The sequence below is a fragment of the Phoenix dactylifera genome, chromosome 5, assembly GCF_051530095.1.
Source record: "Phoenix dactylifera cultivar Ajwa chromosome 5, Ajwa_hap1_PhDact_Kaust_v1.1, whole genome shotgun sequence".
Taxonomy (NCBI): Eukaryota; Viridiplantae; Streptophyta; class Magnoliopsida; order Arecales; family Arecaceae; genus Phoenix; species Phoenix dactylifera.
This window is the reverse complement of record NC_143194.1, coordinates 31,797,119-31,816,490: the sequence shown is the minus strand read 5'-3', so window position 1 is coordinate 31,816,490 and position 19,372 is coordinate 31,797,119. Positions and strand designations below refer to the sequence as shown.

The window sequence follows — 19,372 nt, the reverse complement described above, 5'->3', positions numbered from 1 at the left end:
TTATCAGAGGCTAAATATATTGAGTGGCATAGGAATTGTACTAATACGGATGTTGTGCATGACTTATTTTGGGCACACCCTGGCAGCATTGATTTGTTCCGTGCATTTCCCCGTGTGTTGATAATGGATTGCACGTACAAGACGAATAGGTATCGTCTTCCGCTCTTAGAGATTGTGGGGGTGACATCTACTGACATGACATTTTCAATTGCTTTTATATACTTAAATTCTGAGCGGGAAGAAAGCTATACTTGGGCATTAGAGAGATTGCGCAGTGTCATAGCTGATGATGTTTTGCTATACTTAAATTCCGCAGTTCTTAGTTTTTGTTTTTAGTTTTTGTTCGTTAACTAATGTTGTGGTTTTATTATTTGATAGAGCATTTGATATGAGATAATCATTCCAAGATCAAGAATGACATCGATGAAGGTAACAAGATCATCATATTTGGATGCACCATGTTAATGCTATATGATAATGATTCTAAATTATCCCTACTTCTCAAATTACTATCTAATCTAGTAATGAAAAACTTGTCCTTGATGTTGGGTATCCAATTCACCCTAAGGACGTGATTTAGGCTAAAATTTGGGAATAAAAATAATCCTTAGTCTAGCAACAGAAAAAAAAAAAAAAATTTGGATTCGGCCCCATGGGGACCAAGATACATTGGGTCGGCCCCATGGGGCCGAACCAATGTATTTTGGTCGGCCCCAGCGGGTCGGCCCCATGGGGCCGAACCGAAGGCACTGGTTCAAAGAACCAGTGCCGAACGATTTGGGGAGGGGGGGGGGGAGCTACCTCGAGGTGGTCGTGGAGGCGCCGGCGAGGTGCTCGTTGCTCGGGAGATGGCCGGAGAGGGGGTTCCGGGAGAAGCCGGCGAGGTGGTCGGAGATCGGGAGAATGCCGGCGACGAGAGGGAGAAGGGGGAACGGGGGGGTTTTGGGCGTTGGCGAGGTGCTTTGGGCGGAACAGTTCAAAGGGAGACGGAGGGGGTTTGGCCGCCGGCGAGGTGCTTGAGGCGAGGTTTTTTGGGCGGAAGGGAGAAGCCGGCGGGTGTTTTGGAGGGGAAGAGCGGGGTGGGGGGGGGTTTGGGGGGTGTAGAGAGCAATTTAGGTGAGGGGGTGGGGAGGGTGGGGGGTAATTTAGGAATTTTTAATTTTGTAGGGGTGTCCTTAGCAAATGGTGGGTGTAGAGAGTATTTAATTTTTTATTAATTTTTGGGAGGGTGTCCTGAGCAATAGGGGGGGTGTATATAGAACCACCCCTCTCCTGGCCATCGTCTAAAATCCCAGCGTCAAATCCACGTCAAGATCGGACCCCACAAAATACCAACCGTTTTCTCGGCATTTGATATAAAAGCTCGAACCCGCTCTCCAAGTGAAGGCCTCCAAGAACCGAAGGTCCGAAACCGACTTCAAAAATTCCGGCCATATTGATATAGCCGTTGCCACCGCCGGGAAGTCGTTCTCCGACACCCACACTCCCTCTTCTCCGCTTCTTTTTAGGGTTCGGATCCGAAAAAAACTGCGCCTATAAATAGTCGTTTTAGTAACGAGAGGACGAGAGGGTGAGAGGGAAGCGGTCGAGATCTCTGCGCAACTCTCGCAGGACTAGGAAAAAGAAAAAAATGTAAAGCACTTGTGTCCAAATCTCAGAAATATTGTTTTATTAAAAAAAAAAAGCCTTCTTTTTATTTTTCCGTTCGCTAGTTTCGATTTCTTGATAGCATTTTTTCCCTTTCCATGTCGTTGAATCAGTATTTGGAAAACTGACGTTTTGATGTTTATTTTGAATTAAAATCTTGCAGCGGTTCTTCTTTTATCCGTATATTTATTTTTTTCAAGAAGATCTTTCTCATTTACTAGTTTCGATTTCTTGCAAATATATTTCTTTGGCTTTTTCCCTCCTCAAGTTGAAGACATAATTGTAAAGCGGACGTTTATGGTGTTCATTTGAATTGAAAAACTCGCTGCGGTTCTTCTTTTTATCTCTTCCAATACGGTTTAGCCTTCAAGATCGTATCTTTTTTTCTTTTTTTCAACAGATTCCTCTGTTTTCTTCAGTTTCTGGGGTTCATAGAGCGCCATGGAGGAGGCAAGATAGGTTCTACCTTTCTGAGGCTGGGAAAGGGGAGGCGAAGTTCCGGAGGGGCACCAAGAAGGGATCTTTAGGGTTTGCAGAGGAGTTGGTGGGTGCAAGAGATGGAGCAAAAGCACATACTGATGTCAGCGGTCGGCCTTGGGCTAGGCGTCGGCGTGGGGCTCGGGTTGGCCTCTGGACAGACGGTTAACCGGTGGACAGCGCCGGCCTGCTCCTCCTCTGGCATGACGGCTGAGAAGATCGAACACGAACTCATGAGGTTGGTCGTCGACGGGAGGGACAGCAAAGTTACCTTCAATGAGTTCCCTTTTTACCTCAGGTAAAAAACTTAAAAGTTACCATTTTTTAACCCTCAAATTTGCAGTGTTAACCTAGTTTTTCATGGTGCACATTATTTGTTAAGGAATCAAGATTTCTTGGAAAAGAGAGTTTATGTGGATCTCAGGGAAACGATGAATATGTCATGATCCCAAGATTCAGTTAGCATGCCGCTTTTAAGTATTTTATTCTTTATGGATTAAGTATCAGACCGAGCATTTAGTTATAGGGTTTTGAAGTTGGTGAAGTTTGGGTACTGTCCAGGTTGCACCATCATGATGCTATCCATTGTTTATGGAACTTATTTTGGAGTAAGATGACTCCAATGAGTGACATCTGTCCCTAAAATTATAGGCTGATAACTATTAATTAGCTTTCTAAATTTCAATGAACATGTGTCAACAATTGAACTGATGCCTTATCCAGTTGGCACATTTGCATAAGGGTAGCATCATCAAACCGGTGCCTATCTAACTGCTATATCACTGATTGTGCTTCGTGCCGTTCTGCGTTGAGGATTACAGTGATGGATCTCACATTACTTGCTTATAATCTTTCCTTTTTATTTTGTTAGATGGATTAGAACTTCTTCTCAATAGGTCGAGCATATTTTTTTAAGGCATACACAGCAAATAACTCCTGTCTTGTTCTGAGTGGGGTTGGAAATAATTGGAATTTGTCACCTTAGAAAACTTGGCGCCATGCCTATTAGCAGTGTGCGCCATGGTTTTATTCTACCAGACAACCCGCACCTGTCCCATCCAAATCCCGATCCCCTGCCTCCTCACCTCCTCTGGTCCTTCAAAAGGGGCTGGATAAATTTTGGTATCTGATACTTTGGTGGAGATAAATTCCTGCAAAGGTTTAGTGTTGTTTTACACAATTTTCTGGTTACTGCCAACAGGACTTAGGCATGCTGGGTGGGTGGCACTCCTTGTCAGTGGATACATGAGGGAGATGTCATGGTTTCAAACTTGGGAGGTGGCACTCCCACCATAGAGAGATGGTTACTGAAACAAAGACCCAAGGAATTTGATAAAAGAAATAAAAAACAGACAGAATAATAATTAGTATTTGAAGAAAAGGGTAACTACATAGAGTCATAAGTGTCCATGTCCGCATTTTTCATCATGTAGTTGCACCGTGGAGAAAAATATAAGAACATAGAGGAAAATCATTGAAATCTATTGAAAAATATATAGCAATGTCAGATACTTAAAAAGAGGAATTCTATACACACTCGCACGAAACTTCGTTAGCCATATAAAGCTTAAAAACTTATGTAATAACTCAAATAGTCACATGTCATCTTAAACATAGAATACTGGATATGATAAATAATTTCTTTTTGAAAGTAGATATGATAAACTTAATTGTTTTATAAAATGAAATAAAATTCCTATACTACCCTTAGACTGCAAGAATGTATAACTGAGATTATTAGTCAACAAACATATTTAAAAGTCTTAAGTGTTTTGTCCTGATACTCATTCAGTATGCAAATCCTAGGTTTAATTCAACCTTTGACTGCAGCATATTATATTGCAGACTAGTCTGGTTCTCTATAAATTTTGCTGGCCAATATTTTGCTATGGTTCTCAACAAGGAGCTCAAGATGCTCTTGAATACTAATATCAAATGCTATTGATTATTTTAGGATTCACTCCTGTATGTGGGATGCAACAAAATATCTGTTTGGTTTATTTGTCACTGTGCAAAGATGTACAACCATCATATCATTCAATGCCATGATAATTATTTCTCGAAAGTACTTATCCGGGGGGGAAAAACACTTGGAACTTCTAGTTTGCTGAACTACATCATTTGGAGGTCAGGTTTCGGTGCCATGTCAATTATTTCTTGAAACTACTTGTCGAAAAAAAATAATAACCTTGAAACTTGTAGATTGCTGAACTGCATCATTTGAAAGTTAAGAAACATGCTCCAGGATATCATTTGCTTCTCGCAGTTTATCTTTCGATTTGAGGGTATGGACTGGGGTCAGATTCAACCGAGTCTAACTCAACAATGGTATACGTAGCACCTATGCCTCTAGATTGTAAGCAATTCTCACATAATATAGGTCCATACTTGACTGATTTATGAACATTTGATGATCATTGGGATATGGATTTAGGAACCTATGGCATGGTTTGCTTCTGGAATCTGGCAGTATCTTACGATTGCAAACAATTGCATAGAAACAAGGTTGTAAAAAAAAAAGAGAAATATCAAGAGCGAGTTTATGTGTGAGCAATTAGTCATTGTGCTTGAGACTAGAGGCTATCTAATGCTCTTCACTTACTGAACATCTTCGGATCCTTATCTCAACTTTCTGTGGAATATACAGATGATCTTCTAATGTTTATTGTTTTTCCCCCTCTTTATCTTACTATTTGTTTGATTGCTTAGCACTAGCATGTTGATGACAGTGAGCAGACCCGGGTGGTATTGACAAGTACAGCTTATGTTCACTTGAAGCAAGCAGACTTTTCAAAGTATATGAGAAATCTCTCTCCCGCAAGTCAGGCTATTATACTCTCAGGCCCTGCAGGTAGTTTATTTTGAAAATACCATTTAACAGAATAGGCTACAAAGTGGTTAATGCGTAAATGTTCATTATGTGATTGATACTAATAAAAATAAAATCTCCAATTTGAAGAGCTTTACCAGCAGATGCTTGCAAAGGCGCTAGCCCACTATTTTGAGGCCAAATTACTCTTGCTAGATGTAACTGATTTTTCACGTAAGGTGAGTATACTCAATCACAGTTCTGTTTGTATTTTTTCTGTGCAACTGAAGAAATGGGCATTGCGATGCAGATCCAGAGCAAATATGGCAGTGCCACCAAAGATTCTGTAAGATCTCCAAAACTGATCAGAATAGTTCATCTATGAATCTTGTTGAGTCAAACTTCCATGCAAATAGTCGTTGTGTTTTATTTTTTGCCAGATGTGATCAAAGAGTAACATCAACTTTATAACACTACTCTCAGCAGGAAATATCTAGTTTCATGGTGAAAAAAAATGTGTGCATTGTCGATATTCTTGTTATGTGTCTGCTTGTGTACTTTCATGTTTCAAAATTAGTTAACTTTTCTAATTCTGTTATATTTGTTTATTTCTGAAACATCGTTTACGGCCCATTTATCATTTATAGATTGATATTTTTTGGACGGATAAATTACTCTTGTTATAGATCTGTTTCTCATGTTGGTGTACTTTTCTTTTATTACAGTTTATGAGATTTTCAAATCTTGTGTTGCATTCTTATGATTGCAAGCATTCATTTGCATTTTTCTTTTCTGCAGTCTTTTAAAAGGTCCATATCCGAGACTACACTAGAAAGAATGTCCAGTTTACTTGGATCCTTCTCGATTCTTCCCCAAAGAGAGGAACCAAAAGGTACTACCTTGTATCTGTGAGGTATTGCAGTCATGATTTGATATTAGATAACATGGTTGATTGAACGTTTTGTCCCTATTCTTGATTTAAATATATAATGTATCTTTTTTAAGCTGACAATTTTCAAAGTCCTTTTATTGATTTTTCTCAATTGTGGCATGGAATGATAATACCATGAATATATTTTCGAAAAATCCCCTAAAGATGCTACACTATAGTCAGCATGTGTCTAGTCACTAGTGTATAAATTTTTTAGGAAAAGGAGAAATTTAGATATTTCCTTTTGGAGTAGACTGATTATTTTGAATCATCAAAGTTGAACTGACACTATCTCTTTAAGGGGCTTCTATTTTTATGATAAAATTTGTGGAATAAGGCAACACAAGTTCTCATTCTAAGAAGAAGGTTTAGGAGTTTGTAGACTAAATAACAATGAGTTAAGCTACCGGCTTTTGCTGCTTAGTGAATTTTTTAAGCTGCCTTACAACAAGGATTTTCGTAGGATTCAATTCTTTCAAGGTGCCTCTAGCGAGAATTGAATTCTTGATGGGTAATGGTTAGTTATGAACATGTAGATTCAAGACATGAAAGTCATGAGCCCACATATTCTTGCATATTCTAGAGGATATTTTATCATGGTGTGTCTTGGGGTGTTTTAAAAAAATGTTTCCTAATTTCCTTATGTGGAGAGACTTTAGATATGAATGAAGGCTATGGATTGATGATTTTAATTGTTAGCATAGTGGCTTTTTATGTTATGTTTCCATATCAAACAACTCACTCTCTTTCTGAGGTAAGAATCAGAGTTCTATATGCTTGTTAGTAACATCTGTAATTTGCATAACATATAACTTTCCCTTTTAGTTCTCGCTTAAGGCGGAGTAGGAATGATCTTTTTATGAAGGTTCGGAGCTTGGTCCTTTTAGATGATCTAAGGCATTGAAGGGCTGTCTTTCTGTCTTCCATTATAAGTGTGGAAACAAGGTGATGTAGTAAGTTAATTTTTTTCTGCTTTTTGATACGTGGATGTACTGCCCTATGGTACTTTCTCATATTTTTTGACATTGGATTTAAGTTATAGCTAGAAAGCTAAATTGAACTAGTCATTTATGTATGTCTGGGTTGTGGCTTTAAAAAGTGGTCACCTAGGCTGGCCAGGTAGCCCTCTAGGTAATACCTGGCAACTATTCTTAGACTGTCCATTCGTTAGATAGTGACTTGGCCCTTAGGGTAGTGCCTGCACCCCATGAGCCCTTGAGAAAGAAATTTGCTGAAATGGAGATTTCTCATCTTTTTTCTCGTCTCCTTCTGGAATAACTGCAAGTCTGCAACATCACGTGCCAATGGCTGTAGCTGGGGCCGCAACATCTATCATGGAAACGTGCATGAAAAAGGAAGAGGATATTTAGATGAAGGTGAAAAGAATAAAAAGACAATTTTTAGTGGTTATTTAGAAGTTTTCCTCAGCCAACACCTAGTTCATGGCCTTATGTTGATTGCAGCTAATTTCAAATCCTTATGAAAAGTAGTAACTTTTTTCCTTTGCCCTTGCTTAGTATTCTTTTAATGAACTTTTCTTTAGAGTTCATGCTTTTCTGGCTCCTTTTTTTAAGTAGTAGGAATTTACTGCTTGCTTAGTGAGTAAACCATTTAAAACATTTGTGCAGTTAAGGATACAGTTGAATGGAATCAGTTGTCTGATGCATCAGTGTGAGATAGATGACCTTGATGTTTCATACTATTATTATTTGGCTGAAAGAAAACCTTAAGAATCAATTGTGATGAAGCAGAATGATGATTTGCTTACTGGAGAAAATTCCTTCATCTTTATTTTTGGTAAGTTGGTTCATGTTAGAGTGACTTCTTTTGTCTGAATATAATTTTCTGATTTTAAGGAAAAACTTATGAGAATACAGGCTTTGAGAGGAAAGGAGGAATTAAGTGAAAGAGAAGATAGATATTGGAGGGAAATCTGTGGCGAGACAATCTTTTTGGTGCAATATATTTTTAAGTACTATGACGAGCAATGATGTTGCATCACTGTGGATGCACTTCTACACAACCTTAGGATTGCTTGTTATTTTTAAACAATGGTGTAGTCAGTTATGTGGTAGGGTCAAATCCACTGCAGTAATTAGGTGTTTTATTTATTTGGGCTTTATTTCTAAGGCATCATCAGGCACAAAATCAAACAAGGAATTGGTGCATATAATTGGCTGTATTAGAAAGATTCACAATTAGAAGATCAAATCAGCAAGATGGATTACTCTGGGACTTATACTAGTTCTGATGTTTCTAGCAAATCTTTTTGGGGCATGCTTGGTTGGGGGGAGTTGGGCTCTGGAATGGAAATAGGAATGAGGTACTCCAATTCCAACTGTTTGGTTGGGGGAAGTCCCACTCCCATTCCGATTTTAGGGGGAATGGGAATGCCCCAATTCCCCAAATTCTAATCCGAACTTCACCTAATGTTCAAATCCCATTTTGATTCCAATTCTGATTCTAATCACGAACCAAATGCATCGGGGAATATGACCATTGTAATTTTCATTCCAATCCATTCCGATTTTGATTCTGGTTGCGAACCAAACATACCCTTAGTTATTTTTAACAAAAAGGGAACAAGGGTGAACTAATTGGACGCATGTGAGAAAATCTGAAGTCTTTTTATCCATTACTGGATATTCTGAGTGTGATGAGAGCAGCAGTGTCCCTGATGGACAGCTTGAAGCTCCACATATCTTGAAGAATTTACTAATTCAAGGAGGAGAGATTGGGGAATAAGTACTGCCTTTTCTTAAATTTAGTAATTGCATCTAAGAGATGTATCATAAATGGGGAGAAATGGACCTAAAATGATCTAAGCACTTTGTAGTTAAGGGTGTAAAACGGGGTGTGAGGGAATCAATCTTTGTTGCTAAGAAGTTAAAAATTGCAGAATAGGATGTCTTCTAGAATTTTTTAATATTTGTCATTTACTGTTGCTGGATGTGTGGTTTCCAAGACAAAATAACTTCCAATTTAGCCTATATAAATCCTGTATGTGAAATCAAGGACATTTACGTGAGAGAAATTGTAGATTGGTCAGTTAAATTTGTTCTCAGCGACTGGTTGGTTTATGTATAAGCATCAATAAAAATATCATGGTTATGCAAATTTATGGCCTGTCCTGTTGCAAGAGACTACAACCAGAATCTATATTGGATTGTGAGGTTAAATTTAGTTAATGGCTAGAACTTCCCTCTTCCCTCTTTGGTTAATAAAGTCGGTTCTTCCATATTTTCTTGTAACTTTCTTTGTCAAAACCTTATCGTAAAAAAACTGAAATGTTAAATGGTGGTTTAAGATTTTGATTCTGTTGATGGTGTCAAATTTCAAGTTTTTGTTTGCAATAGAGGCATGTTATGATAATTAGAATTGCAAGTTGCTGCTTCGTTGTTATTTGAGAGAGGCTTGGAAATTATTTGAAGCTTCATTGTTATGGAAACACATACCAAGTTGCTTCTGTTGCACAAGAAAGATTTTGTGTAGAATTGCAAGATTGTTTTCAAATACCATGGGCAGAACTTGTCATTTTAATGCAAACTATAACCACTTCATCATCTGCTTATAGTAGCTGTACTTTCCTAATATGCATAATGTGACTCATAAAGCCATTTCTTATGATGCTTAATCCTAGATAGCCGAACTAGCTGGTCGGCTTTTATACTATGATGTCATACTTTGTTCAGATTATTTCGGTGAGCAAAACTAAGATTTTTTATAATGATAAAAGATGTTTTGCACAGTTCAATTTAATCAATTGGTAATACAGTGTAATCGTTATGATTGTATAAATTTGGATTGCTAAGCTGCAGAAATATCATCCATTTATTTTGGTACATGTTTTGTAGATTCTGGAGTAATTTACCTTTATTTGCTGATCCGCCTTTTCTTATTTATCAATTTGAGAGGTTTGTTGCAGGATCTCTGCACAGACAGAGCAGTAGTGTGGACATAAGGTCAAGGTATATTGAGCACAGATATATTTTTTTATATTTTACATGAGTAATTATTTTTAAATATCCATGTATTCATGTACTTTTAGGGGAACAGAAAGTGCTAGTGACATACCAAAACTTCGAAGGAATGCCTCTGCTTCAGCTGATATTAGCAGTCTCTTGTCACAGTGCCCTCTTGTCAATCCAGGTTGTTGCTCTCAATCGCCATTTGGTAGGATACATCTTTGTGAAATTGGCAGAAGTTTTTCTTATATCAATTATGCAACTTTTTGTGGCAATATATGACTTACTCTCTGGTCAGCAGCAATGCGAATCTTAATCAGCGTCGTATAATTTTTTTTCGATACATTTTGGATGATGTATTTGTGTCCATTTAACTCTTCAAATCAGTCATTGCTGGATGCTCTGTTGATCTCTGGAGCAATTTAAGGTTGAGATGGATCGGTTGAGATGGATCCAGTTATCATTGATGAGAGTTACTTTGTTTAATTATATCCAGGAATTTTGTATCTCAAGTTCAAGCTTATGATGTTTGATTTTGCTATTTTTGTTGTCAAATTTTGGCTTGGAGATGTTTGAAAGAGGCATAAATCAAAGTCATAAAGGTATCATGAAAGTAGGAACCCAGAATAAGGCCACCACAGGAAGATGAACAATCCCTAGAGAACTCCAATATGAAGTCATCCTTCAGGATATCCAAAATCCACTATCTTATTGTGGCATTATTGTCATCCTACTTGTGAAATTTACTATATTGTACTGGTCAAAACATACAATAGGATTGGGGAAGTATAATCTATCATTCCACCTTGTATTCAAATTAGATGGGCTTGTATTATGTATTTATAGGAAATCTTTTTCTATCTGGGCATGGTAAAATATTCCTGCGTTAAGAGTGAAGAATGGATTTCTTGGCTATGAGTGACAGGCTTAGTATCAATGGATTGAAAATGTCAAATCATCATTTCCCTCAATGGTATAATTGTTCAAGCCTTTCCTATCACGTTGTGGTTGGCTAAGGTACACAAGTAGTTAGAATTATCCGCATAAGGATTGACGTAGAACAGTTCAATTACTGGGATTATATTCCTTCAGTGGTTTTCTCTCAGTGAGCAACAGTGGATGTTGCTGTATACTTGCATTTATAGATTCAAGGTTTGGATTGGCTGGAATTGATTGCCGGCACAGACAGAGGGCCTTTATCCTAGAAGTCAACTGAATGGATTAGATTGAGCTAGCTAGGATCCGATTTTTCATATCAAACTATTTCATTAGGATTGGTGGGTGCTCTTTTAAATAATGTGTCCAGGTAGAGTAGAACATGCTTACGTTTTTAACATGCCCTGAACTGTTGTAGAAGCTTCTTAATATTTGAATTCTTTAAAAGATAGGTTGCTTTAGCCAAATATGTATTTATGGAGGAAGATATGGTGGCCCAAAAATGTAGGCTGATTGACATTTTCTGGGGCATGTTTATTATAATCTGCAGAGGTTTCATATTATCCTTTACTATATTTGTTTTCACTGATTCTTTGTTGGAAACCTATGAAAGGATGATGCACTGGTGGACTGAATTGAGAACCTATTATATCATGTTGTTGATGCATGTCGGGTATTCCTGCTGTATTTCAAAAGAAAGAGCAAAGGAAGTGGTAATTTAGCCCTCCACCCAGAACCAGTTCTCAAACATGTAGCATATCTGAGTGGAACATCTGAACACCTACCTCTAACATTCCCTTCAGATATGGTACTGGCCATGCTCGCATAGATGGAGACAAATTATACTTATAGTGTAGATGGAATGCTAGATGCCAATCATATAGCACTTTTGATAATATTTTTACCAGAAATTCTTACAGTAACTTGAACTGAATCATACGGTCTTTTAAATTGATGGCTTCATTATTCATGCATCTTTGTGGTCAAGAATTCATAATCCAAATTATTCCTTGTAGTTCCTTACAAGCTTCTGCCTTGATGCAGTAACTCTAAAACGTACTGGCAGCTGGTCTTTTGATGAGAAACTTCTAATCCAGGCCCTTTATAAGGTATTTCTTTTCCTTTTTACTTTTACTCCACCTGGTCTTGTAAAAAATACCATATGTCTGATACGTGATGCAATGCATAACTCAGCCTGCTTTACAGGTCAATAATCATGCATATGTTTTTTTTTCTTAAGTACATATAGAGCACTGATCTTGGGATTGCTCTCCAGGTTCTGCTTTCAGTATCCAAGAGCGATCCAATTGTCCTTTACATAAGGGATGTTGAGAACCTTCTGTTTAGATCCCAGAGGATGTATTTCTTGTTCCGGAAAATGTTGAAAAAGTTAACAGGACATGTATTGATACTTGGTTCAAGGGTGATAGAAATGGATAGTGACTATAGAGAAGTGGATGAAAGGCTTACTCTTTTATTTCCTTACAATATAGAGATTAAGCCACCAGAAGATGAGACCCACCTTGTCAGCTGGAAGTCCCAGATGGAAGAAGACATGAAGATACTTCGGTTTCAGGATAACAGAAACCACATTACTGAGGTGCTTGCAGCAAATGATCTTGATTGTGATGATTTAGGCTCAATCTGCCTTGCAGACACCTTGGTTCTTAGTAAGTATATAGAAGAAATTGTGGTGTCAGCAGTTTCTTATCACCTGATGAATAACAAGGATCCTGAATATAAACATGGAAAACTTCTTATATCTCCAAAGAGGTTAGATAATATTTAATGACTCTTTTTTTTTATTTCTGTTTTATCTTACGTTTATTCACTCATTATATGTTCCATGGAATAGTTTATCTCATGCATTAAATATATTCCAAGAGAACGAGCTTAGTGGCAAGGATACTCTAAAGCTGGAGGCAAATGTTGATCGAATGAAGGTTTGTTGTGGTGATGGAGTTAATAAATTCTGTTTCTTCATGCTGTCATGTCTGACAATATATATATATGTATGTATTTCTAGGAAGCTGGAAAAGAAGATACGGCAGTTGCCACAAAATCCGAGACAAAATCTGAAGCTCCGCCTCCAGAAAACAAAAGTGAATCAGAGAAATCAGTTAACAAGGATGGTGTAGGTTCATGTCCACTACCAAAAGCACCAGTAAGCTTATCACTCTTTCCACACCTTTATCTTTGACTGATTGATATGCTGACATGTAATACTTCAACAGTTTAACCAACCTGCATTATGAGAAAATTTATGTTGAAACCCTGATAATTTCATATGGGCATTTTTGTTCAGGCCTTAGTAAGGGTCTCTACTTCTATTAAGGGCAAACAGTTAGCCCTAGAAGAAAACCTGGCTGTTGGTGGAGAGGATCTGCCAGGCTTGCAATGCTAAGGATGTGATGCTAAATAGGAAGGAATTAGTAGGACCCAGTTAAGCTGGATCTGATAATGTTTTACATTGTTCTCTTTTAAAGTTCACCAATCTTCTCTTGATTTCCTGTTTAGTTTGGTCTGTATTGTTTTTCCTTTCCCCCTAACTTTAGCACTAACATTGCTTTCTAGCAGCAATTTCCTCTGTATATTTAAACTAGGTGCTCAAGGTGCATGGTGATGATTGCATAGTCAGTATAGTGCAGTAGTGTGAACTAGAAATTAATTATATTTGCATTGAATATAACACAATAGACTTTACTGTCATGAGTAGTGTCTCGTGTTTGGAATATATGACTTAAAAAAATTGAAACAACTGAGGTAAACTGAGCAAAATGTACTCTAATCTTTCAAAGGTCAATTTGTAGAGATCGTAAATTGTTTTATGAATTTTAACTTACAATCCTGTATTTATCAGTATAATTTTGGTTTTCTCACTTAATGTATGGTTCGTTAGTTTGATTACTGATGACCAGCTGTCAATCCAATATCCTCCAAACCCCACCGCCCGCGGTATATTGGTGTCAAACTCCTGGCTAGCGCAATATTGGATATTAGAGGGGCTTGTGTTGAACGCCAGTATGAAAAAGCAAACCTATGTTATTGCTGCAGTTCAAGATTGTGGAATCATGGGGCAACCCTTCAAGATTCATGTAAATCATGTAAAATTGGGAAAAAGTGTATTGAAGATTGCATCAAATTGGTAGTAGACAGGTCAAAGTTTGCAGTCTCTGTACTAAATTCCATATCAGTACCCAACCGGTACACCTATACTGAGAGTTGGTATGGTACGTGCTTTGGTACCGACACTTGGTACAAAGGGGGTATTGAGTCTTTGTACTCTACTAGTACTGTACGGATGCCCTGTACTGGGAGGCACGGTTAGATACAGCAAACTGTGTTACAGATGAAATGTGAAAATTCTTTTGAAGGTAATATTAGAAAATTATAGCATAATTTAAAAAACATTGAATGACCAAATATTGTGGAATTTAAATGTTTTGATTATTTTGTGCTAAATATAGTTAAATGACTTCATGGGGCCAAAAGTAGTTAGTTTTATTTTCTTGTTCAAGCATTCGGGACATGTAACTATGCAAATGAAGGAAGAATTGAAATATATCCTCTGCTACTATATTTTAATATGAAATGCATGCACAATTTAAATTCAGATTTTTAAATGAAACAAGATTAGATTATATTGTTTAAATTGTAAGAGATATCAATATATATATATATATATATATATATATATATATATATATATAGATATAGATATAGATATACGTACATATAGATATACGTACATATAGATATACGTACATATATATATATATATATATACGTACATATAGATATACGTACATATATATATACGTACATATAGATATACGTACATATATATATATATATACGTACATATAGATATACGTACATATATATATATATATACACGTACATATAGATATACATACATATATATATATATATATATATATATATATATATATTACTTTATATTCATTTTTTGGTTAAACCATACTCTTTGCTGATGGGAAAGAATTAGATGGTTTTCATGTTCGCCCCTTGTTTTGGCTTATGCTATGTCGCCTGATTGGTCATAGATTGAGTTTTATCATGATATATCTAGAAATCCTCTGTATGTAAAATGTGAATATTTGCTTTCCTTTTAATTTCATTTCTTTTTTTGAAAAAACATTTGATTTTTAAAGGGTTGATGGAAGTTTGCTTGACAATTTATCCAACTATTATGCTCCTGCTTCTAGGAAGTTTCCCCGGACAATGAATTCGAAAAGCGGATTAGACCGGAGGTTATCCCAGCTAATGAAATTGGAGTAACATTTGATGATATAGGTGCTTTAGATGACATCAAAGAATCCCTTCAGGAGCTTGTCATGCTTCCCCTTCGAAGGCCAGATCTCTTTAAAGGTGGTCTCCTAAAGCCTTGCAGAGGAATATTACTGTTTGGGCCACCTGGAACTGGGAAGACTATGCTGGCTAAGGCTATAGCAAATGAAGCTGGAGCAAGTTTCATCAATGTTTCAATGTCCACCATCACGTCAAAATGGTTTGGGGAAGATGAGAAGAATGTTAGAGCTTTGTTTACACTGGCCGCGAAGGTCTCCCCTACTATCATTTTTGTGGATGAGGTTGATAGCATGCTTGGGCAGAGAAGTAGGGCTGGAGAACATGAGGCAATGAGGAAGATCAAGAATGAGTTTATGACACATTGGGATGGACTCTTAACAAAGCCTGGGGTAAGAATCCTTGTTCTTGCGGCGACAAACAGACCTTTTGACCTTGATGAGGCAATCATTAGGAGGTTCGAACGCAGGTTGGTTGTCCCCCCCCCCCCCCCCCCCTCTTTCAGTTCCATTACAAAAAAGGCAAACATATTCGTTTGCTTGCTAATGTCTCCTTTGTTGAACAGAATAATGGTTGGTCTACCATCCTTAGAGAGCAGGAAATTAATTCTGAGAACACTTTTGTCAAAGGATAAGGTGGAGGAAGGACTTGACTACAAGGAGCTTGCAACTATGACGGAGGGGTATAGTGGTAGCGATATCAAGGTATGTATGTGTCTCATGGAATTCTGGCATAATTAAATGGCCATTTAGCTTACTAAAAGGTAACTGTGGAGTGCAGAACTTGTGCACAACAGCAGCATATCGTCCTGTGAGGGAGCTAATTCAAAAAGAAAGACTGAAAGAACTGGTATGACTATTTACTTTTTTTAAAAAAAAATATTATAATTTCAAAAATCTGATTTCTCAGATATGAAATTTTACTGAGTAACATAGCTAGAGTAAGAAAAGTGGCCATAAATATATGGATTTCAGGACATGGTGAGAAGAGAATTGTGATTTTGTACTTGTCATGGTGTTTAAATTTTCCAACATTGCTGTTAGGAAGTCTTTTATACCATAAATATTACTAATCAAATCACTTTCTAAAAATTTCGTTCATTGCCATCGTCTTAGGAATGATCGTTCCTCTCATTTAGGAGTGGAATCCCCATTCTTTCAGTTAAGGAAATGATGATTCCAAGGGAAATCTTGATTCCTAGTTTACTGCCATACCAAAGCTGTAATTCCTATTCCATTCCAGTTCAGCTGTGAGGGTAATAAATTGTTGAACACCACTATTTTAAAAGGTCAATGTACTTATATAAGTTCAACTTCTATTTAATGAGTAAGGCCTTGTTAAACAGCTTTAGGTATCTGATTCCGAGACCAGTTTGGGACTCTCTTTGCACAATAGTTTTACTATCTGCAGTAGTTTACCCATCTTCTTACACTCTTTCCTTTTGTTTCAATCATTTACTCTTAATCCATGCTGTCCCGTTGTTCTCTTTTTTGCACCAACCTTCAATAAAGAAGAATGGGCTCTCTCTCTATATATGTTTAGTGCTATTTTATAATTATTAAGTAATTAGTGCACCTTTATTTATATTGAGCTCCATAAATCTCTGCCATTATCCTCATTTTCGATTTTTAAAAATACCGAGACACATTTTACATCACTTTATAGTTTATGATGGTCACGTTTTGTGATTGATTGCTGATTATGTTTTACCTGAAATATATCCAGTTCCGTCATTATTTTGTTTTCAGTAAACTTTGGAATTATGTTTATTTGACTGCTTCAATTTAGGAAAGCTGATTATTCACATATTTCTTAATGGTTTCGAGTTATATAACAGCATTTAGTTTTTTGTCGCAGGAGAGGAAGCGGAAAGCTGGAGGAGAGAATCCATCAGACACCTCAGAAATGAAGGTAGAAGAGGGGGAAATATCGATTATCCTTAGACCATTAAATATGGAAGACATGAGGCTGGCAAAGAGTCAAGTAAGTTTGCCTATTTACTGATTTTGTTTTCAAGCATTAATTATATTAACTGCAGAATTGTCATGTATAATATAGCCTACTAGTTTAACTTGAATGGGTGTCATTCAACTTGAACTGGAGAGTGATTGCTCTTTTTAGATGATTTATCAATTTAAAGTGAGTTTACGTGTTATTCTGAAAGCATCTGTAGATACATGGTGTTTCATGAATAATGAGGGATGGTTTTGGATTCAGTAAGGACTAAGGACAGTATGTAGAATATGCCGTCTTTCTCTAGTCCTTTTGGAATGCCTTCTTCTGTCAGCACTATGGTTCATAGTACCAGTGCCAAGGCTTTAGGAGTCTCCCTTGTCCTAGTTCAGAAATAACACTCGCTACCCACCGTATCAATCTCTAGTTACAGTATGGTGCAAGCTTTCATGTCCTTCTGTGTTGGTCTTACGCTCAAATTGGTATAATTATTTCAGATGGACATCAAGATAAGATTTTTTTTCCCCTTGTCCTATTTCAATCTCGGGGTCAAAAAAAAAAAAAAATCTATATCAGACATTTTGGGTATGTGATTTCCCCTGCCTAAAATTTTCCCATGCAGGTGGCTGCAAGTTTTGCTCCAGAGGGTTCTATAATGAGTGAACTGAAGCAATGGAACGAATTATATGGGGAAGGAGGCTCAAGAAAGAAACAACAGCTAACTTACTTCCTATAGGAGTACGCATGCATATATACAGTAATATACATGCATGGAATCAACATCTTGCTACAAATGAACTCCCTTGCTCATAAGAAGCCAGCAAAAGGAAAGTTAAGAATAGCTTTAAGCTCATGAGAAGATGGCAAGAGTTTGGGGGGGGCACGACGAATTGAACTTTTATGAAGCTTAGTGAGATTTTATTAGTGTTGGAGCATACAAATAGATGTGAACAGCTCGAAGACGAAGACCCGACATCGTTATTCTTTCTTTACAGCTCGGCCTGCTCTTTTTGCTTGCTTACGTCTTAAGTTTTGAAGGTTGTCTGCATCGTCTCTATTTAGGTTCCGCTGGAATGTAATATTTCTTTGTGTTGATATTGATACTCAGCATTATGCTTGCACTCATGCTTCCCATGAATGTTTGGTTGTGGCTGATAATATATTTAAAAAAACTAGTATGAGATGATCATATGTTGTATCGGTCATAAATTAATGTAGCATTTCAGGTTTTCGTCGTTACCTCTTGAGTGGTATTTTATAAATGTTCATCCGTTCAGGCCTTGGAAGGCCACGGGAAATAACACTTCAGATGTATGCCTTTGTTATTTATTTATTTTTGGTTTGTGAAATATTGCGAGGATGTTTCTTACAAAACAGAGAAAATTGTTGTGATGTTTACAAGCAAAAGAGTGCTCTCGATGATGAATAATTACAATGGATTATAAGCATCAGCACATGTATTCTGGATATTAATCACTAAAATTTACATGCATTCATGACATGCATGAGATGTATGAATGGATGGATGAATAGATAGATGTATGGATGCATGTATATGTGTAGGGGGGACTCTAATATCTAATTAAAGAGTTGTGCCGTTCAAAACTTACTCTTCGCCTGGTTCGAATAGGATGGTATGAGTTATATCATATTAATACCTGATACGGATGGCATACTGAAAGTTGGTACACTAAAAAACTCCGTATTGTATTATATCTTTACAGTGCAAGTGTGGCACCGGATCTTGGACCTATTAGTTAAGACGAAAATAGGAGCGGACTTGTTTGACATTGGGGTGTTGTTTTGGAAATCACATGGATGAATCTTGGGAGAGCTGCAATCTATTTTTAGCCGTAGTTTTAGTACATGCTGTTTGGTCGGTCCACGTAGGATTTCAAATGCGGAGTTTAGGATCTTGTCCAGTCCGGACGTGGAACGGGAAGCTCCAGTTGTTCCAAATCCAATCTCAGCTAATTATGTAATTGAGGGCTTTGTTTCCTCACATATTTCTTATTTTTGAATTTATGATATATTAGTTTCTACAGACATTGAAGGTCTGTAGAGCTGTGCATGAGACGCCTGGTGCCCTTCGATCGGGCTTTGGGAAATTTGGACCACCCCATGTGAGCTCAGAGAACTCTCTCTCTCTCTCTCTCTCAGAAGTCAAACGGTAACCAATACAAAACTATATAAAAAAAAAAAGTATGGGCAACCGAGCCAAGAAGGCAAGTCTTTCGAAAACAACTTGTAATAAAAAATCCCAGTCACTAATCTCCATGTACTACTCCACTGTCCTCCTTCCACCTCCCCATAAACTAAATAGGA

The 19,372-nt window shown here is 37.2% G+C and overlaps 1 protein-coding gene across 5 annotated transcripts; it reads left to right on the top strand.

Annotated features, from left to right (window-relative positions):
* The first annotated feature begins 1,388 nt into the window (after nucleotides 1-1,388).
* Nucleotides 1,389-17,993, top strand: LOC103718546 (uncharacterized). Of its 5 annotated transcripts, XM_039129115.2 has the most exons (17): nucleotides 1,389-1,632; nucleotides 2,048-2,422; nucleotides 4,854-4,975; nucleotides 5,084-5,172; nucleotides 5,244-5,279; nucleotides 5,732-5,825; nucleotides 9,790-9,832; nucleotides 9,913-10,037; nucleotides 11,810-11,874; nucleotides 12,042-12,538; nucleotides 12,621-12,708; nucleotides 12,792-12,929; nucleotides 14,995-15,563; nucleotides 15,660-15,798; nucleotides 15,875-15,943; nucleotides 16,952-17,077; nucleotides 17,670-17,993. In XM_039129115.2, exons 2-17 carry the CDS (start codon nucleotides 2,205-2,207, stop codon nucleotides 17,781-17,783), a joined length of 2,532 nt encoding a protein of 843 aa, XP_038985043.2. In that variant the 5' UTR covers nucleotides 1,389-1,632; nucleotides 2,048-2,204; the 3' UTR covers nucleotides 17,784-17,993. The 5 variants fall into 5 exon arrangements, with proteins under 5 accessions (XP_038985043.2, XP_088578511.1, XP_088578509.1 ...); XM_088722385.1 differs by lacking the exon at nucleotides 1,389-1,632 and having other exon boundaries at nucleotides 2,073-2,422; nucleotides 9,790-9,826; nucleotides 9,913-10,013; nucleotides 17,670-17,927; XM_088722383.1 differs by lacking the exon at nucleotides 1,389-1,632 and having other exon boundaries at nucleotides 2,073-2,422; nucleotides 9,790-9,826; nucleotides 17,670-17,927.
* Nucleotides 17,994-19,372: the final 1,379 nt, after the last annotated feature.